The sequence below is a fragment of the Pyrus communis genome, chromosome 8 (genome assembly GCF_963583255.1).
Source record: "Pyrus communis chromosome 8, drPyrComm1.1, whole genome shotgun sequence".
NCBI lineage: Eukaryota > Viridiplantae > Streptophyta > Magnoliopsida > Rosales > Rosaceae > Pyrus > Pyrus communis.
Window position 1 is genome coordinate 23,467,639 of NC_084810.1, and position 22,908 is coordinate 23,490,546.

General features: G+C 37.2%; 3 protein-coding genes across 3 annotated transcripts; 1 reads left to right on the top strand and 2 right to left on the bottom strand.

Annotated features, from left to right (window-relative positions):
* The first annotated feature begins 590 nt into the window (after positions 1-590).
* On the top strand, positions 591-5,054 carry LOC137741714 (ethylene-overproduction protein 1). The gene is made up of 4 exons (XM_068481422.1): positions 591-3,045; positions 3,395-3,686; positions 3,835-4,144; positions 4,384-5,054. Exons 1-4 carry the CDS (start codon positions 1,055-1,057, stop codon positions 4,593-4,595), a joined length of 2,805 nt encoding a protein of 934 aa, XP_068337523.1. The 5' UTR covers positions 591-1,054; the 3' UTR covers positions 4,596-5,054.
* A 22-nt stretch (positions 5,055-5,076) lies between these two features.
* LOC137741715 (probable inactive receptor-like protein kinase At3g56050) lies at positions 5,077-9,313 on the bottom strand. The gene is made up of 10 exons (XM_068481423.1): positions 9,206-9,313; positions 8,883-9,042; positions 8,607-8,748; positions 8,101-8,172; positions 7,850-7,993; positions 7,622-7,753; positions 6,828-7,441; positions 6,462-6,652; positions 6,216-6,348; positions 5,077-6,040 (listed from the first exon to the last, which is right to left on the bottom strand). The coding sequence occupies exons 2-10, from the start codon at positions 9,001-9,003 to the stop codon at positions 5,442-5,444; spliced, it is 2,148 nt and encodes a 715-aa protein (XP_068337524.1). The 5' UTR covers positions 9,004-9,042; positions 9,206-9,313; the 3' UTR covers positions 5,077-5,441.
* A 9,907-nt stretch (positions 9,314-19,220) lies between these two features.
* LOC137741717 (uncharacterized protein At5g39865) lies at positions 19,221-20,816 on the bottom strand. The gene has a single exon (XM_068481425.1). The coding sequence runs from the start codon at positions 20,434-20,436 to the stop codon at positions 19,669-19,671; it is 768 nt and encodes a 255-aa protein (XP_068337526.1). The 5' UTR covers positions 20,437-20,816; the 3' UTR covers positions 19,221-19,668.
* Positions 20,817-22,908: the final 2,092 nt, after the last annotated feature.

Genomic DNA, 22,908 nt, shown 5'->3' on the forward strand with positions numbered 1-22,908 from the left:
TTTTTTTAAATTGAAAAGGTAACATATTTATGTGAAAGTTAATTAGAGTTAGTTGAAATGATACATGACAAATGATTAGGCGTATAGTGAGTATACGCTATAGTTATGGTGGTAAGTAAAATTGCTCCAATTTATGAATCTTGTAAAATTCCTCAAAATTCCAATTGAATACACCATTTTGATTCAATTCTTTTGAAATATTAGGAAAATATGTGAGATTTGTAAATGCTTAAAATACATTATGAAATCTCTCAAATTTCCTTATAAATAACTTACAATTTTGATTGAATACATTTTAAATTTCAAAAAATAACTTACAATTCTAATTAAATACCACTAAATTTATTAAAAAAAATTAAAAAATCTCAAAATGCGATTGAATACACTTCATAAATGTTGTCTATTAAAAGGATCCATTTGGTGTGATGTGACTCATCAACTTTTCTTCTCTAAGTCACATTTGTTTAACAAGCTCACTCCATGCCAAATGACCTTTACTTAGAATTCAATTTCTCCTTAATCAACATTTTATAGTTAATTAATTACTAATTAAGCTTACAATAAGCTAATGTAGAAAATTAACCAGTTGACCAACTTCATCACTTGGGAAAGGCTAATTTTCCCACTTGAAAAGCCACATGTCACTATTCTAGTGGTTGACAATGGTGGGTGCTGCTGAACTGACTCCGATATGCAGAAAAAAACTCCTTTGCTTCGAAGTTAGCCACCTAAACAACAAAAACTTTCCGGTTAACCAAAACCCCTTCGAGAGCAGTGCGAGAAAGACAGAGTCTTTAGAGAGAGAAAGAGGAGATAGAGCACATAAAGAGCACAACCCATGAAAGAAAAGAGAAAACCCAGAAGCAGAAACCATTTTCCTCCATTTATTTTCTTGGGAAACAAACACCACCTTGGCCTATAGCCTGCTTCACCACCTCTCCCTCTCCGGAGCTAAAAACCGAAAACTCAAATATTATCCTCTGTTGGTGCAAAAGCTCAGAACTTTACAAGTCTTATTCTCTGTTTGTTTTTGTTCATATATATATATATATATATGCAGAAGATTTATTGCCATTTAGATATGCGAGGTCTGAAATTTTTAGACCGGTTCACAAGCACACAAGTCCATGCTGTAAATCCCATAGAACCCTCCAATGGCAAATCTTATGGCGGTGTTTCGAGAGCTAAGTTTAATTCCCATCTGATTAAGTCTTTTGGGTCGAACTCAAAGCCCAAAAAGTCGAGCTCAATCTCTGTGGCTGAAGCTCTTCTGCTTCCCTATGGAGTCCCAGCTACTGAACTCCTTGAGCCCTCCATAGACCCCCACCTTAAGCCATCTGATTTCGTCGAAAACTTGGCTGACTTGTATCGCCGGTTGGAGGGGTGTTCCTCTCATTCTGAGAGGTCATTGTTGTGTGTTCAGCAGTACTCTCTGTTGGGTGGGCTTGGTGATCCCAAGCTGCTTCGCCGGTGTCTCCGAGCTGCTCGACAGAATGCTGCTGATGTAAATGATAAGGTTGTGCTCTCGGCGTGGTTGAGGTTCGAGAGGAGGGAGGATGAGCTTGTGGGAATGGCTGCTTTGGATTGTGGTGGGCAAGTTCTTGAGTGTCCTAAGGTTGCGTTGGTAAGTGGGGTTGATCCGAATTTGGTTTCGGGTCATTGTCAATGTGGGGAAGACGCTGCAAAAGCTGTTAGCGTGCCATTTTTTGAGGGCAGTGAGTGGGTGGGTTTAGATGAGGAGGAAGGTGATGTTTCATTTTGTATAGGAGATGAAGAAATTTATTGTAGAAGGTGTAAAATTGCGTCACTTTCTAGCCCTTTTGAGGCTATGTTGTATGGATGTTTTAAAGAATCGAAAAAGGGTAGGATTGATCTTTCGGAAAATGGGATATCTGTAAAGGGAATGAGAGCTGTGGAAGTGTATAGTAGGACCAGGAGGTTAGACTTGTTCAGTCCCGAGATTGTTGTTGAGTTACTTTCGTTTGCGAATGGGTTCTGTTGTGAGGAGATGAAGTCTGCTTGTGATGCTTATTTAGCTTCACTGGTTGATAATGTCGATGATGCGTTACTTCTTCTTGAATATGGTTTGGAGGAGATGGCATATCTTCTTGTAGCTGCCTGCTTGCAGGTGCTGCTGAGAGAGCTCCCAAATTCTCTGCATAATCCAAAGGCGATGAAATTTCTTTGTAGCTCCAAGGCTAGGGAGAGATTGGCCATGGCAGGGTATGGTTTCTTATTGTATTATTTTTTAAGCCATGTGGCAATGGAGGAAAGTATGGTGTCAAACACAACTGTAATGTTATTAGAGAGGTTGGAAGAATGTGCAACACAGCGGTGGCAGAAGACGCTTGTGTTACATCAGTTGGGTTGTGTTCTGCTCGAAAGAAGACAGTACAAGGATGCACAGTTTCGCTTTCTGGCTGCGGCTGAGGCAGGTCATGTTTATTCTGTGGCTGGTGTTGCAAGGACGAAGTACAAACAGGGGCAACGGTATTCGGCGTACAAGTTGGTGAGCTCTATTATCAATGAGTATAAACCAGCGGGGTGGATGTACCAGGAGCGTGCCCTCTACAATATTGGGAAAGAGAAGATTTTGGATTTGAGCACTGCAACTGAATTAGATCCCACTCTTTCATTTCCATATAAATATAGAGCCGTTGCAAATTTTGAGGAGAAGCAAATTAGAGCAGCTATTTTGGAGATTGACAAAGTTGTTAGGTTCAAGTTGTCGCCCGACTGCATTGAATTGCGGGCTTGGTTCTTCATTGCACTTGAAGATTATGAAAGTGCTCTTAGAGATGTTCGTGTTTTATTAACTTTAGAACCCAATTACATGATGTTTCATGGAAAAGTTAGCGGGGATTACTTGGTGGAGCTCCTCAGCCTTCGGGTTAAGCAATTGAGTGAAGCTGAGTGCTGGATGCAACTATATGATCAATGGTCGTCTGTTGATGACATTGGATCTCTGGCCATCATACATCAGATGTTGGGACATAACCCTCGAAAAAGCCTCCTGCAGTTTCGTCAGTCTTTACTCCTTTTACGGTATGTTTTTCTGATTGTAGCTATCATCTTCTGTGTTATCCAGCTATAATCTTTTTGTATTATCCTTCCTGTTATATTGTGCTTATAAGATGTCATCACATAGTCATGATGTGTGGATTATTTGAGGGCCTAATTTGATTGAAATGTTCGATATCTGTAGAATTAGCAATTTTTTCTTATGATATGATATAAAACCTACCGCAGATTTGAACCACTTCACATCAAAATGCAGTTGGATTAATGAAATCATACATGCTAATTTATCAATATTCAATAATAAGCGAATGTGTAGGCAATGTAGAACTTTGACTTCACCCACGAAAGCTTCCTAACTTATGAACTTTATTAGGTTAAATTGTCAGAAGGCTGCAATGCGCAGTTTGCGGTTGGCAAGAAATAATTCTGGCTCTGAGCATGAGAGGCTGGTTTATGAAGGGTGGATTTTATATGACACTGGGAATCGTGAAGAAGCTCTTGCAAAGGCGGAAAAGTCCATACACATTCAGAGGTCATTTGAAGCTTTTTTCCTTAAAGCGTATGCACTGGCAGATGCTAGCTTGGACTCTGAAGCATCATCTCATGTTATTCAACTGCTGGAGGAAGCTCTCAGGTGTCGTTCAGATGGCCTTCGTAAAGGACAAGTGAGCATTCTTTCATTATGCTTGCATTGTTCATCATTCTACATTCACATTCTTGTTTGATAGCGTATTCTGATAGAATATTACGCTTGCATTCTTTGTCGTTGTACCGTCACATTCTTGTTTGATAAGTTATTCTGAATATTATCAGGCCCTAAATAACTTGGGGAGTATATATGTGGATTGTGGTAAGCTGGACAAGGCTGCGGACTGCTACAAGAGTGCTCTTGACATCAAGCATACAAGAGCTCATCAGGGGTTGGCGCGTGTTTATCATCTTAAGAATCAAAGGAAAGCTGCATATGATGAGATAACCAAGCTCATAGAGAAGGCACAAAGTAATGCATCAGCATACGAGAAACGGTCAGAGTACAGTGATCCCGAGATGGCAAAGAATGATCTCAATATGGCATCACAATTGGATCCATTAAGGACATACCCGTACAGATACAGGGCAGCAGGTAACCATTCTGACCCCTTTTATTTCCCAATTTTCCACACTTTGTTGTCAAAGAAGTGGTTAAGAATCCAAATTCCAATTGTAAAACACACATCTATCACTCATCTAGCACTCGCATTCCCAAGAACACAAACTTTTCATTTTGTTTTAGGCTTGCTAATGGTCCCCGACTAGTAGGAAGAGTTTTTCACTTGTGAAACCGAAAAACATTGTCTAATATATGGAATCCCATGTCAACAGTGCTGATGGATGAACAAAGAGAGACCGAAGCTATAGAAGAGCTTACAAGGGCCATATCTTTCAAGCCTGACTTGCAAATGCTTCATCTTCGAGCTGCATTTTATGAGTCCATCGGAGATTTAAGCTCTGCTCTCCGAGATTGTCAAGCAGCTCTCTGCATGAACCCCAACCACACAGACACTATCGAATTGTATAATCGAGCCAGGGACTGAGATGCTATTTAGCGTGTTTATATGCTGCTCATGACTCCAGTGAGTGGGAGACTTCATCTTTAGTGTTGAAGAGGTAAAATTACGGGGGCTTCATTGTTGGAAAAGTCTCCCAGAAACCATAATCTCGAAGCTGTTCAGCTGGAAACCGGCCCGGCCACAAGAAGGTATTGGTTCAATGGAAAAAGATCGCCAGTGTAATGCTTTGTATATATGGCATTTTCGATAGATTGCGATGAAACTTGAACTGCAAGCCGCAAGCAGCCTTCTTGACCACTCTAGTTGGAGATGGTTATGCAAGAAAGAATCACATAGGAGCACAGGTTGAAGATTAGCATTCCATTGTCCAACTTTTAATTTTATTTTTAAAATTCTCAATCATATTACCTTGAGAATTGTTTGATGTCAATCGATGAGAAAACGGATTTCCGATACAATCCCATTGTACATTAGCAAAGTTGAAACATATTTGAGATTTTCCTTTCTTTTGTATCTGTTTAATTTCACCAGAAAAACAATGCAGAGAATCTGCCAAACGATGGTTGCCCTCGGAAGGTTTTACGGTAACTTTCAGGCTCTTGAAGATGAAACTAGAACACTAAATCCGGAGACCGCCCGATGGGGGCCTTTCTACTCAGAAAGTTGAATTTTATTGATCTCAGACGTATATTTTCGAGTATACAAGCTTAAAAATCTCACTTTCTCAGTTATATACAACACAATATCTCTAACTTAGTTAGATACAATACAACACAATCATATATATCCTATTTGCATCCTGCTGCTATAAATCAATAGCAAAATCAGGTAAAAGAATAAAACTCATACAAAATTAAATAGATTTCATGATCAACTTCCTTCTGTTGACATAATTTCAAGCTCTGCCCACCAAAGTGGTGATAGTTTCGGTGTGGCACCGTCAGGTCCCATGGCTGTGATTTTCCTTAACCTGCCCGTGATCTCTGTCATTGTCGGTCTCTGTTTAGGGTCAGGATGGACGCAATCCTTTATCACTTGAAATAATTCGCTTAGCTCTTCTTCTTGGTAAGAGTTTAGGGTAGGATCCATTATTTCTCTTAAGGATTTATCTCCTTTTAGATAGTGTGACGCCCAGTCTTCAAGAGAACCGTTTTCCACGGAGTATGGAATCCTACCTGTGATCATTTCAAACAATATTACCCCAAAGCTGTAGACATTGCTTTCTGGATCTGTGGACATGGAATCACGAAGCTTCTTGTTAGCGGGTCCCATCTTCGCTGCTGTCACTTCATTCAAGAAGGTGAAATCGGATATTTTGGCTGCGTAGTCTTCGGTCAGGTAGACAGAAGATGATTGCAAGTTCTTCTGTACTAAAGGTGGAGTCAGCTGGTGCATATACTCTAGACAATATGCCATCCCCATGGCTATTCGTAGTCTCATTCCCCAGTCCAGGTGCTCAGCTTCTTTTACTGCAAGACACAAAAATTCGGCATATCAAAACTCTGTATCCTAGCTACATAAGCATTCCTTTTGAGCTAACGTAAGTTGGTCCGTGTCAAAGCATTTTGATTACGAAAATGCTATTGAAGTACAGATTGACTACTTTTCATTACTTTCTTCACAACATGGAGAGAAAGTACTCACTGTGTAGATGCTCAAAAAGTGTTCCATTTGGAGCATACTCGAAAACCATCATTCTTGTGAATGGTTTCTCTTCTTCACAAAACCCGATAAGGTTTACAAAGTTCTTGTGGTTCACTTTTGACAATGTTTCTATCTGTAAAAGCAGGAAAAACACATGTTTATATTAACTATACATCAAAAGAAGTGGCAACTTGGGACTCTTGGACTAAATGGTGCATAAAATTTGATAGAATGTTTGCTGTTTACCTTCTTTCTAAACTGAGCCTCCAAATTTTTAGTCCAGTCTGCAGAAGATTCCATTGTGATTGATGTCACGGCTATTTCAACCCCACTTGAAAGAGTTCCCTTATAAACCTTGCCATCTGAGAGGGATCCAATTACATTACTGAAATCTTCACAAGCTGCCTCAAGTTCTGATCGGTTCAGCTTTGGTACACCTGAAACACAGTTCATCAAGCTGAGCACTTGAACATTGTCGGAGTCTAAGCGAAAATTTGACCGCACCAAATTTAAAGGAATCAGATGTGAATATAAACATACAAATATACATGCATAAGTGTTTAAGTTTGTGTGTTCAGGCTGCAGTGGCCTGAATATTCTCACAAATCTGACCTGTTACAAATGCTTTCTGCAGCTGCCCACTTAAGCCGGTGGCCCAGGGCTTGACGGTAACAACTTTAGTGCTTCGGGCCACAATAATGCCAACAACTGAAAGGAAAATCAACAATGAACCTCCAACAATGCCTGCGCATATCATAACTACACGATGCCTTGAATTGGAGCTGCTTTGAGCCACCTGACTTGGACTTAAAGAAGAGGAAGGAATTGGTTCTGGACTGGACTCTGATGGTGGAATAGTAGTTGTTGGGGGATTTGTTGGGACTGGAGAGGCAGGAGTCGGTGCTACTGAAGGCGAAGGTGAAGGAGCAAGAAAACTACTTGGGGGAGATGCCAAAGGAGAATTTGTTGATGGTGATGGTAAAGGGGAATCTAATGATGGTGATGGTGATGGTGAAGGTGAAAATATTGAGGGTGGCAATGAGACTGAAAATGGCTGTGGAGATGGTGAAGAAGGCTGATGAAGTGGTGGTGAGGAAGGTGAAGAAGCTGATGTTGATAATGAATTGCGTTTATTTTCTTTAGCCCTTCCAAATCTGGATGGCGCTTTTTCATCTTCTACCTGCTGCAGCCTACGGTAAGCTACATCTTCAGGTTTGGCAGTGCTCCTACCAAACAAACAAAAAAAAAGGTCATCATGGACTGAATGAAAGAAATTATATGTTACAACGTACAAAATTGTTTGTAAATTGTAATGCTTCCCATATTTTTTACAATGCCGAAACATAAAGAACTTTTTGAGAATGAACTAGTTTTTGGTAAATTAGGTCGAAGTTTAAATTTCTTACCAGCTGATAGATCTGCTCATACATAAAGCAGCATCTGTTAGCTGATCCTGATCTACCTGGCATTCCGAAAGCATCTCCAAATGTTGGAGTTCGGCAGGTATGGAACCAAGAAATCTGTTATTGTCAAGTAAACTGCAAGAAGAGTCACAAGATGAGTTTAGTGAAACTGTAAAATCCAAGAAGCAGTAAGATTCGTGAGTGGAAACGTCTTGAAAAAGATCTACATACAGAGTAGTAAGAGATGGATTCTTGCTGAAATCAGATGGGAAAGGTCCAGTAAAGTTGTTATATCCCAAGTCCAAAACTTCCAGCTCCATTAACTCTGCAATCTCTTTCGGTATGTTTCCAGTAAACGAATTATTGCGCAAAATACTGCAGTAAAGAAGTACCAGATTCAGATTAATGCCTTGAAGCAAAACGTTGAAAATAAATAGATTTTGAAGAAAAATCATTGGACATGGAACCAGTTATATTCGTACATGGATTTTATGTAAGCTAGCTTCCCTAATTCAGGGGCCAACGTTCCTCCAAGACAAAGATCTTTCAAATTCCTGCAAGTTGATCAATCTTATTTTATTAGGCTAACAAAACCATGAATTAATATAGGAGATGAAAGAGTCTCCTAAATATATATGATTTCAAAATATAATTGGTAGAAACTCATAGTTTCCATTGATAGATCTTTAAAGATTCGCGCTTTTCCAATCACTTTGAAGCTTCAAGCTAGAACATGGTGAAATGATTTATTCGATGATATACGAAACCCCTCTACAAATCAAGTTATAATCAGTGCAGAAGTACTTATTCACATTGCAGATTGAGAAGTAAATTATTACTCTAAACACTTGACAAATTCACAAAAATCATTTTCTATTTTGGCATGGTAGAACTTCAAATGATTTGAGCCGTGTTCCAGTACTCGAAGACAAAGATGCAAGCAAAACATGATGAACAAAATAGAGATTTATCAGCAAGTGCCACTCACAAGATGATAACTTTTCCATCCGAGCATTCGACCCCGAACCACGAACAAGGATCGTCATCTTCTCCACCATTGTTGTTCCAATTCGACAAGGCCCCAAAAGGGTCTGTCACCACCCTGTCCCTGAACCTCAACAACACCACACCTGCATCCAAGCACCACGCATTTATCAGAAACCAAAACCCATTAAGCAGCTGGTTAAAAAAGCCAAATCCCATGAAGCAGCTGATTGAAAACTGTATGGAAATGCAGAAGAACAAGTACTACTAGCTCGTATACCTTCAATGTTGAGAGACCAACACGGGCTCAGATTCTGATGAAACAGTAAAAGAAATACCACCATCACCACCGCCATCCGCCGGTGCTCCAAAAGCCCAGAAAATCTCGACCATTGATTCATCCCCACGTCAAACAGAATCAAATATTCCCAAGCTGCAACCTTTATACACACAGTAAGAGAAGAAATGTTTTTGAGGGAGTCTCAAGAACGGCAAGAGAAAAGTTGGACAGAGGTGGAAGAAAGCGCGTGCAATCAGAGACTTGTTAAAAATCATTTAACAGTTGGAAAGTTCCATTTTTTTAATGCTTGACCGAAAACTTACCAAAATGGGAACCCGAAAAGGGGATCGAAATATCGGGGAAAGACGACGGAAAGTTGAATGTTTCGGTTCCGCGGCAATTCAGCAACGTTTTGTTTTGCTTGCTTTGTCTTGTAGCCAGCAACCAGCGACTGGTCTCGGGGACATATTTATAGCGCCGTCCTATCGCAGCCACGTGCTGGCCACGTGATATTTTCGGTGAGGCTTCCTTTTCTTTCTTTGTACTTCTTGTAAGATCGAAGATATTTTTCAGTGTAACCGAAATAAAAGTTAGTATACCATGTATTGCGATATATGTATTAAAAAATTAATAACATATAAAAATTTGTAATGTATCATATTACAATAAAAAATTTTCCCTAGGGTTGCCACTTTTTCAGCTAGGATCAATTTGTAGTATTTTCCTAGAAATATCATGACCGCCCGTTTGATTTAATCAAAGAGTCCATTTTTCTTCCTTCTGGTATATAATATTCGAAGGGATTTGTTCTTCTTTTTTGATGGTGAGGGTAAAATAAAAGATTAGCTCATAATTTAATCACTTAATTAATATGTATAAGGTTTAGTTATCATATCTCTCACCTAAATGAAATTTCATAAGCTCGTATTTATTTTGAAAATCAGTTTAACGTGAAGATATATCATATGAAGATTTAGATTAATATTTGTTTTTAATTATTGTGAATGAAGATGAAATAGTTATAATCATTATCTACATCCTCGTTTGGTGTCTCTAGTTAGCTTGACTTGAAGTGATGAAGAAAATTTATCACTCTTAATCTTACCATTTTTGTAGAGATTATAAGGAATAAGTTTTCTTCATGAGTTCTCCATCTTCTAACTTCACTTCAACAATGCATACATTGTACATATTTTCATTCAACATTCACATAATATATTGAGTTGTCTAACCCAAACTAATCCTAGACAACGATGGATATTACCATGAAACTTATCTCATACATAAGCATTCTGTTACATAATAAATTAAATAAAAAACCCTTCATTTTCGAGATCATTCCTCTTGTAGTTATCTAAGTTCATACGTTTCTAGGAACCCACCCTGCATTTTACTTAATTGGATACACGTTCGTATCCGTTTTTTATCTTTTTATTAAATCCCTTTGGAATTAATATAGTGAAAATTCTACGTAATTTCCTTTCTTTTGGTCTCTTCCATTCTGCATAGTGCGAGCCATATTTTTTTCTGTAAGACCGAGCAACCTTCGTTGACTATTTACACAAGACTCATACCCCAGCTGGTACGTACGTAGGGGGCCTCAATTTTATAAATTAAAATCGATCATCTGGCATCATGCAATTGGTCACAAGGTGGAAATTACATGTTCTCTGCATTTTTTATGTTTTTGGGGCAAGGGTTTGGGGGAGAATCAGTAACTTGAACAAGTCCACATTCCAGTTTCCATCACACGTATTTCACGAACCAGCTTGAGTTCTGGCCTGCACAAGACAACCATTTAACAATTAGTAGCTCATAACGGTTGTATTATTTTGTCTCCACACAGAACAATGATTCAGACCAATTTGTCAAGTTTCGGAAAAAGTGGGCTCTCAATGATCACAACAATAATAATAGTAATAAAATAAAATAAAATTAATATCTTGATTCCTACTTGGATATGCTTCATGTGGATCTACATTATATATATATTTGAACATGAAAAAAATAATATAAAAAATAGAACTATATATCGTAGAAAATATCAGATAATTAGTGCCCTAATTATGAAAAGAGTTAAACTGTACAGCTCAAGCAGATACAGTGGTGTTTGGTCAGTAATTAACAGATTTTTTTACAGGTAGGGGAAAGAAGATAGTGAAATATAATCTTTCTGAAAAACTAAGTGGCTGATCTGTAGTGGTTTTCAAGTATCCAAGTTTTTAGTGGATTATTCTTCTTCACCCAGCAACATCTTCTGCAAGTTACAATGACCTTAATGGGGTCCGTTAGGTCTTACTCTCTTTTGAGTGTGTAGCTACGCTGGAAAAGATAATCGCGGCAGTTTGATGTTTGCGTTCTCGTGAGCGACTAATTATAGCATTCTTCGTATTCAAAATACGCAAATATAATTAATTTGACATACTTTATGCATATTAATAAGAGAGTTGAAAGTTTCAGGTTGGGTTTATAGTGCACAAGCCATTTGGAGGACAATCCATAACGCATACGAAAAAGTGCTACCAAGGGCCTGCCCTCTTATTTGATCAACTTAGATTAGGGTTTCCTCGATCGGGTCTTTTTCCTCTTGAACTAATTTTTATTTCGTATAACAAACTCACGGAAAAGAAAGGGAAATTAATGCAATATTTATACACATAAAATATAAAATTTTGTTGTACTGATAGAGGCTTTTGGGTTTTCGACCCCATAGCCGGACCACATTAACTTGCTGCTAAAATTTTCTAGGGTTTGTGCATGATTGAGTACTTAGTGGAATTAGACCCATCACCATATGTGGGGCTTTTCTGGTCTCCTTCCTTTAAAAATAGACAACACAACCACCTGTTTTTAATGGACAATGTTGGAGGACCTATATTTCCAATGACGTTGGATCAAAATGCAGGACTTTTAAGCCTCTTAGATGAGCTTTGGAGAAGCCAGTTGGTGCGGTCTGGATAATATATCAGTATTCAGTACCATCTTAATTTAAATTACTCTTTAAAAATCAACTTAATTTGAAATCGTTTAATCAATAAACTTGGATGCAATCATGCAAGGGAGTTGGAAGACCAATAACCCTTGGCTACTCAAGGATGAGTAGGAACTCCTTCTCAAAACTCTTCATGTTCGAATCACAAAGTTTTGTGCTTATGATTAGAACCATTCATATTATAAATCACTATGTAAAGATCATCTCTGCAAGAAAGGAATTAAAACTAAGGTCGTTTAGTCAATCTATTGTAGCAAATACATAAATGGTTTGTAATGCTTTTACCAATTAATTTAGTTAATCTGTTTTTATACATTTCGTGGACTAAAGGACATTTGTTTTAATTAATTTTTTGCAGAGGCAATCTTTATAGAGTGATTTATAATATGAACAGTATTAATCATTAAACATGACAACAAACAATTTTGAGTAGAAACTCCTACTCAAGCTTTGAATAGCAAAGTATTATTCTAATTAGACGATGGATTATCTAGGAGTCTATCCTTTTGATATAGACTTATAAGAATACATAGTGGAGTTGTTGGCACTTGGTTTGCGACACTATCATCTATGACGATGGATTATATGGAAGTACAATCTTTTTGATATAGACTTAACACCGAGAACTCTTGTGGAATAAAGTAAAGACTGAGTATCACGAAACTAAATGATCTTTAAACACGTCGTCTTTACTTGAAGAACAACACCAAAACACTTATAATACTTTAAAATCATTTATAAAAAAAGAAAAAAAGAGAGAAGAATAATGCTATTTTAACATGGGAATTGCACATCATCCGGCGTGTACAGCTCCACTTTGATATCAATGGCAAGCCCCTCCTTCTCAAAAGTAAGACCTTTGCCCCCATGATTGAAGTGGTATAAGGTACTATATCACATACATGTGATGTGAGGTGGACCTAAATTTATGCCTGTTTCCCGAAGCTTACGTTTGTTTGTTCAAAATGGCAACCATGTCACATGTGCATTGGTCAGCCTACCCAAACTCATGGGCATATTTGTAAACTGATAAGGTTCGTGTTGGATATTTAATATTATAATATTTAATATTAGTTTGAATGAAAAAAATAGTTTGTAAAGTGTTTCATTCAGAGAATGCAACACTTGCCGTATAGTATTCAAAACACATTAGTTGTAACCTTTTCCTAATTTACTTACGGTTATGTCATAGCTAATTGGTTGTCATGGTTAATGAAGTGGTGCAAAATGCAAAGCATCTGTATAGAGTTAGTCATGCTGTTTAGAAAAAGGCACTTGGGTTCTATATAAACCCAATAACACTAAGCCATGAGAGAAGTAGAAAATAACAGAATTAATTACTCTTGAGAAATAGGGTTTCCCCACTCTATTTCTTTCATTCTTCGTTTGTCTTCCGAGTCCTGTCTTGAGAGTACGGAATATATAAAGTTCACCAGAGTCCGAAGATTGAGGTACTTTGACTTCGGATTATAGATTGTTGAATCCTAGAAGACGTGCCTACCGAACCACAAGCACAAGAGTAGGGGTGAAATTCTGTCTTTAGGACATTGCATTTATGCAAGCCTCAATCTCTAAGTTTGTTAGTATTTCTAACTTTCTCTCTAGTTGTTTATATTAATCTTATATATAATTGATGTTGTGAATTTCTTTATGATTAATATTATTGAAATTCTTGTGTTATTTTCATATTTTTTTTATTATTGCTCCAACAATCTAAAGACAGAAACTTTATGGAACAATTAGAAGATATGGATGTGAGAAATCTCATAATGTAGAAAAACTGACATCATAAGATATTGAACGAGTCTAGCCATCAATTGGAAGAATGAAACACTTCTCTAATATATTTGTAGGTCCCTAAGATCGATGTGCATATATATATATATATATATATATATATATATATATATATATATGTATGTATGTATGTATGTATGCTGTGCTATAAATACATTTCGAGAAAAGGTAGTTATGATTCTATGTGGCTTCCTTTTATTGATCTGGTTTGAGACACACGGTTAGATAAACATATATGATACTCGTTGTGTCAATTTTGTCTACGTTAGAATCAAGATTAAATACTTGAGTTTCAAAATGAGTGGAAATTGTCTAGAATTAAACTCTAAAATTATAATTACGTAGTTAAAACTTTTCAAATTGAAAAGTTGGTTACTCAATGAAACTGTATGCGACTCTCCTACTATGCTTTGATCAGTTTACAGTTTGTATCTATGGCCAGATAAGAAAACAAAATGAGAACCCATGTATGATTTAAACTAAGTTCGTACGGAAAGGCACGATCGTTTCCATTGTAGGGTCATGGATTTGGTTCATTCAAACTGTAACAATTCAATTACTAGTTATGGAGATGATAGTTCTTTCTCATACTGTAACCTTCGGTAATTGTGATGGTGCCCTTTGAATATCATCATTTTGGCTTCGTTACTTGAGTAGATGCACGTATCTTTGGGTGAAAAACCATCATATGATGTTTGTTGCCAAAACCGCAAAGACTACCACAAATGCTTGAAGCGGTGCTTCATGCATACAGTTGTTCTGATGTAACAGAAAGGCAAGCAGAAATATGACAATAGTTAGGATGTCTTGTCCTTGTATATAGTCATGGGAAGTTCTTGATCTTCGATATGCGAAGATAAGTACGCTTGTGGGCATTGCATGTATATATAAGTATGCATTTTCCCTTTTTGAGTTTGCCTTTAAGGCGCTCTTTTGATAGGATTTGCCTACGGATGCGAGTTTGATATTTAATTTTTGTTTACTAAACACAATTTCATGAAAAGGCATTTGGTGCTTTTGACCAATATAATCATTTTTTATTGGTGTAGTTGGTGGTTCTAGCAAGTTCATAAGCATTGTTTGGTGTGATGAAATGAATTGATTTGCATATACCAAATGTCTATTAGGCCATTTCATATGAGTGTGAATATGGGCGTTGCAACATCAAGTAATTCAACAAGAGTTTTGTCATGAATTACCACATGACGTTGTATCAAGAAGCTTTCATACATGCGGCATCAGAAGTGATGTTCCATTAGTCAAGGCATAAAGCTTCATTATTTGGGATGAAGTTGCTCTCTCTCAGTAACATGACTATTAAATTGTGGGGGTCAAGACCTATGTTGAAGGAAATAAAGAGACTTCGAAGATATTAGAATACTTTGCATAGTCACTCTGATGGGCCAAAGCCTAAACTCAAACAGGGATGACATTCCCTTTGTGAAGGTTCCAAATCCGTCATCCATGGCAATTTGAAAGTAGGCTTAGGATGAAAACCAAGAAGTGATTTGCCTAGAACTGAGTAGTGAGACATATTAAGGCCTAAAATGATAGATAGAGTCTAATATAAGAAGATAGAGTCTATATCTTAATCATTTCCTACTTCTTAAACTACAAAATGTGATCAATTCAACGATAAAGTTAAGAATTAACCACAATTATGAATGAATTATGGGGGTTCACTTATTTATCTTTGAAATATGAGATTTGCATAAGAAGAATGGAAATGTAATTTGCTAATTGAGCGAGACAATCAAAATGTCATCTCTTGTAATGAGTAATTGTTTAAGGTATGACAAGGTTAGAGACCATCTTACAAATACCTTAAATGTGGGGGAAGTACTTCCTCGTGTTAGCAAATTACTTACAAAAGTCCCAACATATATATACTTTTGAGGACTTAAAATTAAGAAACAACTACTCTCATATGAAATATAATTTCATAAGATAGATTGTGCACACCATTAAAGATAGTCAACCTTAGTGGTACCAATTATTAAAGGTTTGACTAGAGAGTAAGTTGATCATCAAGGGGAATGAGGCTAAAGCCAACATAACTAATGAATCAGCTGGGTAGAAATCTAACTTAGTAGATTGGAGATCTCATGGTCTAAGTTCAATAGGCAAACTGGTTAGGCATGATTTAAAGAAGTTAACACACTATATACCTCATTCCTATGGTGGAAGAAGTGTGTTGTCTGCAGAAGTTTTAGTGTGTATATTTTTACTTATTGACATGATATCTTATAAGTAAAAGGAATATAGCAAACTATTCTTAATCAGTGGTCACCTATGTGAGAGTCGAAGTGGGTCGCTTATATGAGAATTAGATGGCTAAATTCACTAAAGCTTTCATGAATCCGGGATTTGTTTAGGATCAAAATGAACACAACCATATAAACCGTAATATATTAGGATTAGTGATGTGTGTTGCTTATTGTCTCGGTTTACTGCTGTGGTGAACAGTTCAAGATCTTCCACATCCATTGCGTCACCAAGTAAACCCAATAAGTATTCACTAGGGTAGGTTCAAGTCCAAAAGACACCTCTCCCGATGCATCTTTTGTCTGCCTGTACTCTCAAATTCTTCCTAAATTTTCATTCATGTGGGGGGATTGTTGGATATTTAATATTATAATATTTAATTAGTTTGAATGAAAAAATTAGTTTGCAAAGTGTTTCATGGAGAGAATGCAACACTTGCCATGTAGTATTTAAAACATAATAGTTGTAACTTTTCCCTAATTTACTTACAGTTATGTCATAGCTAATTGGCTGTCATGGTTATAGAAGTGGTGCGAACCGCAAAGCATTTGTAGAGTTAGTCATGCTGTTTAGAAAAAGGCACTTGGGTTCTATATAAACCTAGTAACACTAAGCCATGAGAGAAGTAGAAAATAACAAAATTAATTACTCTTGAGAAATAGAGTTTTTCCACTCTGTTTCTTTCATTCTTCGTTTGTCTTTCGAGTCGTGTCTTGAGAGTACGGAATATATAAAGTTGGCCAGAGTCTGAAGATTGAAGTGTTTTGACTTCGGATTATAGTTGAATCCTGGAAGATGGACACGTACCGAACTACAAACATAAGAGTAGGGGCAAAATTCTGTATTTAGGACATTACATTTATGCAAGCCTCAATATCTAAGTTTGTTAGTATTTCTAACTTTCTCTCTAATTGTTTATATTAATCTTATATATAATTGATGTTGTGAATTTCTTTATGATTATTATTATTGGAATTCTTGTGTTGTTTTCATATTTTTTATTATTGCTCTTCAGTTTTGTTTGCGGCTAGCTCGAAACGAGGAGAAAAGAACCGAGCTTGAGCTTTGGTACGTAGGATCACAAAGTTCAATTCTTGAACATAAGGGATGCATTGGACTGAACTATACCACATACCTCATCTTCTACCTCAGTTTTTCCTAAAACTTAAGCATACGCTATCAAAATTAATGGAGGTTCATTATACAATTTGTATACATTTTTTTTCTATGTTAACTCCTTAATCACAACGTATACCGTATATGTACGTTCAAAGATTTCTAAGGTAAGAAACAAAGATGGGTATATTCCTAAAACGATTTACCCATTCTCTCATAGTCCTTTATTAAACTAGTGATATTTGACCTAATAATTTTCAAGAGAGAGAATAAGGGGTGAGCATCAAATGTGCAACTTCTCCAACATACATCTACTAGTACTTATTCCAACCTCATGTTAATACAAGCAAAATGCGCCTTGGGCTTTGTATTTTTGGGCTTTGACTTTTGATTTTAATGAAATTCCAAATGCATGATCATCTATTGTTAATTCGCAATTTCTAGTGCGGACAACACTTTGCAGACCGCACGTGCGGACGAAACGTAGTTCGCTGGATGAAAATTGAACAGCTGAAAACGAATTCATCATAATGAGCTTAGGATAAACCACAATTAATTGTTTTTTCTTGTGAGAAATTAGATCATGTAACCAAGATTCTATTAGTGTAACTATCCAACGAGTGCATATCACTTGTCCAAGTATCCAAAGTGAGATAAAAAAAATCATTTAATATGGTGATGGGCACTGTGTGGCCCTAAAAAGAGCAATAAGTCGGTAATAAGCAGATACTAGAGGCCACTATGGAACGATGATGCCACTACGATGGTGTCTTCATCAGAAGATAGATTTAGACTCCATTTTGAGCCTTGTTCTTGAGCCCAAATCTAGGATAGTTGGCATGAGAAAAGGGCGCATGCTATGCCTGAAGTTTGGAACTGTTGTGATAGAACCCTAATACGTAAAAGGAAGAAAGTGCAGAAAAAGGAAATAAAAGCAAAAAAATTAAAATTCATTCATTTCATTCATGCCTTTCAGTGAAGGTTCATAGTCTTATATCATATTTGGTAGAAGCCTAGAAGCATCTAATTCTCAAACCAAATGTCATTAGATTCAAAGATTGTCTAACATGATATCGGAGCTCTAATTACATTCAATCTTCTCCACATCTAAAATCTAAATGTCCCTTCACGCACAAAACGAGATATGGACATAGGAAGGAGGATGCTGGCTTTGGTTTAGGGTCATAGCCATTCTACCAATCACATGCTTGAATCACGCAGCGAAGTTTTAGTCATTGATGCATTTCGTCCAACACGCGGTTTGGTTTTTTTTTTTTTTTTTTTTTTTTAAGTTTCATGGTGGTATACTTAAGGAAATGGTGTACCTAATTTCCAAAGGATGGATTTACTACAAGTTCATCCAATTGTGAAATGAATTGGAGCACTTTTGAGAGGATACATACAAAGAAAAAAAAATAAATTAGATACAACAAGGTTAAACAATTTAGTCTATATCCAATCCAATGCAAGGATCATGAACAAGAAAAATATAGTTTATCATCCAAGAATACTTATCGTTATGATTATATGCTTACTGTTTTTTAAATATTGAACTTGTTGGATGGACGTACTTGGTGTATTCTTCTACTTCTATTTTTTCATTTTATCATTCTTTTATTATCCATATAAGTATAGTTTTTTTAAATGTAAATATGCACTTATTCACAAAATATATAATAAATTTACATAAATCCGCCTAGACGCCTGCCTAGACCCCGCCTAGCTGCCTAGGCCCCTTGCCCGCCATCCGACTAGCTAGCGCCTAGCGGTTTTTAGGACCTTGTCGCCAGCTAAAATGTGTTGCATATATGTCAACAAATATTAACATATGTCGAAGTAAGATGATGGGTGTTATCAAGAGAATTTATCTAGTACTCTCGAAGCAACATGCCGAGTGCTACCAAGATATACCTAGCATGCATTACAACAAACACTCAATGGGCACAAAAGACTCATACCAACATTTGAAGGGTTCTCGAAAGATCTTCCCATGTATGTGCATCCACCACTACGTACATACATATACAAAAATGAAAAATATAACATCGGACTCACTTATCTGTCTAAGGTTTTTATGGTTTTGATAGGATGTTGGTTTATTATTTATGGTTTGGGTAAACATATTGAACTTGTGCATGCAAACCCTAGAAGATCATCCCTTTTAGGCAAATAATAATTCCACATTCAAAAACAACAACAATTTTTTGGCCACCGAAGATAATTTTGCGCGCCAAAAGTTCATAATTCATGCACCTCAAAATTTCTTAAAAATTATAAGAGAGTAAATAATAAAATTCAGGAAGTAAAAAATGTACTTCAACTAAGCTCAAATATCATAATCAAAGTTAGCTGACATTAACCTTCATAATCCATAATTAGGGTGGCAACTTAGCCACACCCCCACATGCGCCGGGCCTACACATTCTTACAGGCCCAACAACATTTTTTAATAAAAAAACTACAAAAACTCCTCTCACCAACAAAAAAAAAATAAAAACGAAAATTAAATTCCAAATGGGGCTTTTTGCCCTTCTCTTTTTTTTTTTTTTTTTTTTTTTTTTTTCACATTTTCTCTCCGATTTTTGTTATTTCTAATTTAGATGTAAAATTACTAAATTAGAGTGGCGCACACGAACAAGAAGGGCACCTGATGAGACCGTTTTCGTTGCACGACGTACAACTCTTGAAGGCGTTCTTCCCAGAGTACAACTTGTGACTGCCGCTACACACGTCGCACAGAATAAATCTGTACCCGCCGCACGTGTCGCATAAGCCCGGTTCCTGTGCGGGCAAGCCTTCCACGAACTTCTTGAGCTCGCCGGCCTCGTGCAAATTTCTCACCTCGTCGGCCCCACCTACGTACCTCCCGCCAATGAAAACCCTCGGCAATGTCAACTTAGTTTGTTGACCGAGAATCTGCTGCAGCTCGGTTAAGAACCGGTGGTCCATCGCTAGATCTCGTTCGTCCAATGACACGCGAAGCCCTCGGAGAATCGATCGGACGGTCTTACAGTCCTCGAACGTAGGCCGCACGACACGTAGGCTCGTGAAGTAAACGACAATGCGCTTCTCCGCCCCCGGGATGGAGCTGATGGACGGCTCAGATTGTTTTGTGGAGATTCCATCGTCGGGTTGGGGTTTGGGCTGGGGCTGGGCGGGTGGGCGAGTTGACCAGGCGCGGAGGAGGGAGTTGGCGACCCGGACGCGGTGGAAAATAGCGGAGGCTTTTTTGGTTGCGGCGGCGGTTGTCGGTTGTAGAGAGTGGTCGTTGGTTTCGTCGGCGCAGAGGTTTTGGATGTCTTTGAAGGAGGAGAAGGAGAAGGGGGAGGATGGGGATTGCGTGTCGTGAATCTGAACCGTTGATTTGCTCCACGACCGCCACATTTGAGGGTTGGGATCAGAAGTTGGACTTTGGCTAGCAAAAACCCAGATGAAGAACTGATAAAAGATAGAAACTTTACGAATCGGGTTGAACAACAGAAGAAATATGAATTGGGTTTGCTCTGTCTTTTGATTTTATGGGATTTTTTGGGGGGTTTGATGTTGGTTTCTGGGTTTTGCTTTGCTTAAAGCAAAGGCCTTGGTGATTGAAATTTGAAGGGGAGATCTGCAAAGTTGTGGAGAGCTTTCTATAGAGAGAGAGAGAGAGAGAGAGAGGAGGGAAGGGAGGGATTGGATTGCATAGATAGGTAAAATGATGGGGTTGTAGGGTTGGGGGGTTAGGCAGTTGGTTAAGTTAGTTGAGAGAGGTGGTGTGTTTTGTTTATTGCCTTAATGGGGGTTTAGGGGGGAAGGGGAGGGATGAGAGGTTGTAATTAGTGAGATGGGTAATTGGGATTTAGAGCCTAATTATAGATGAGAGGTCCTGTGTTTAGGAGATGGGTAACTTTTGCCTAATTTTCCATAGAAAAATTTTGTATGTGGACCTGGTCAAGATTGTTCCTTGTATGTTTTGTGTCACACAACTATGGCCTATATTTGGGGACCTTTATTTATCTTGGGTGGATTCAGAATGAGGTTTAGAGGGAGAAAATTGCTTGAGCAGACAAGAGTTGGTAATGACTGATGACTGATGCTAAGACATTTTTAAGCTTGAGTTGCGCTTAACATGACTGAAAACGCTTCAAAAATATTCTGAGATTTGTTTTGGAGTTTACTATTTAATCAAGCTTGTGCATTTATTCTTATTCATTTATCAAATTTGATGTTTATCGATTCATTTGCTTTTACCATGGTAGACATGCGTGAATTTTACAAATTTATAGTGAATTTTACACTGAGAAGTACACAAGTTGAGGATAAATTATGGTTCGTTTGGAATTACTTTTTAAAATGACTGAAAACGTTTTTAGAGAAGATGTTTTTAAGTTTTAAAAGCACTTAAAGTGTTTCCTGTAAAAAACACTAGTTTTTCGAGTACTTTTCTAAGATTCACTTGCACTTTTGCTTAGAATTGATATCAAAGACATTTTCACTAAAAAAGATTTCAATCATTTTAAAATACTTTCAAACCAGCATTTAGTATAGATGTGTGTGAATGTTAATGTGAGATTTAAGGTACATGCCTATGCCTTAAAAGCTTTGTATCAAAAGCATGTGCTTATTTATCTAAATGACCAGCACAAGATCCTGCTAAGCAACAGCTTATTTAGATTATTCTGGAACCATATGTTTGGGTAGGGTGGTGGTGGATCACGCTTACTCGTAAGCTTAAATTATTCAATCACAGGAGCGTGCTGATTTTCTTGCCAGCCCATTAATAGCAAGCAAAGCACATTTGACATTATCTGCTTGCCAAAATCTTCACCTGTTCACATTAGCACAACTAAAGCAATTGTGTTGCAAGTGGTGGATTCATTCGATTGCTGAATAGAGTTTTTTTCTTTAATTCATTGTAGTTCGGATTTAAATTCTTTTTTTTCTATTTATAATTTAAATGAATTTAGTGTAAGTTATTTATTGTTTGTCCAAAGAAAAAACTAAGAACAATTACGTTGTACACTCTTACATTTATGTTTTTGTTTCTATTTTCATTACATATCCACATACAAATATATTTTTTCTCAAAACACAACGTCTGTTATACTTTGAAGGCTTGTCGAATTGAGAAAATGTCATTTGTAGTCAATTTTTTTTTTTTTTTTTTTTTCACTTTGATCCATTTTATTGCCATGTAGGGTACCCTAAAGTCTCTAAACTTTACATGGTGAGACTAACCCTAAATATCAACTGTGTCAATAAATAAGATCAATGTTGTAGAAATTTAATTATGAGTGAGATTGTCTCAGCGCATCCATCCGACATCGAGAATAATAATCTTTGTCTATATAAACGATTTGAAAGGAAATCGAATGAAGGACATCAGATACAAGGTTAAATATAGTTTGACACTAAGCTTGAAGTTATAGGAGAATAATAATAAGAGAGGAGAGGGTGAATGAGTAGCAATGATACATCCAACATGTGTAATGAGGGACCATATATGCATAATTAACTGCAGACTGTAGTGGAGACAATACATGTTTGGTAGTTCTGAAAGGCTGAATAAATCTGGTGTTTCCTAAAGCAAAAGTTAGAAAAGTAGAAAAGCCACCAACTTGGTGGATTCTGAAAAGTTCATATGGGGGTAGAAGAAGTGAGTAACAAAGCTATGGACTTCACATGCTTGATTTGATTGAACATTGAAGAAGTTATAGAACAGCCTAGAGATCCGCTTTCATGTGAAACCAAAACTCTGAGTTTATAGGGTTTTTGTGCACCCAAATTAAGGTATGTATTTCATTTCTTCTGTCTGGGAGTCTGAGAGCTGGCAAAAATTCCTTGCATGGTTTTGGTCCAAGTTCTACAGCAACAAAT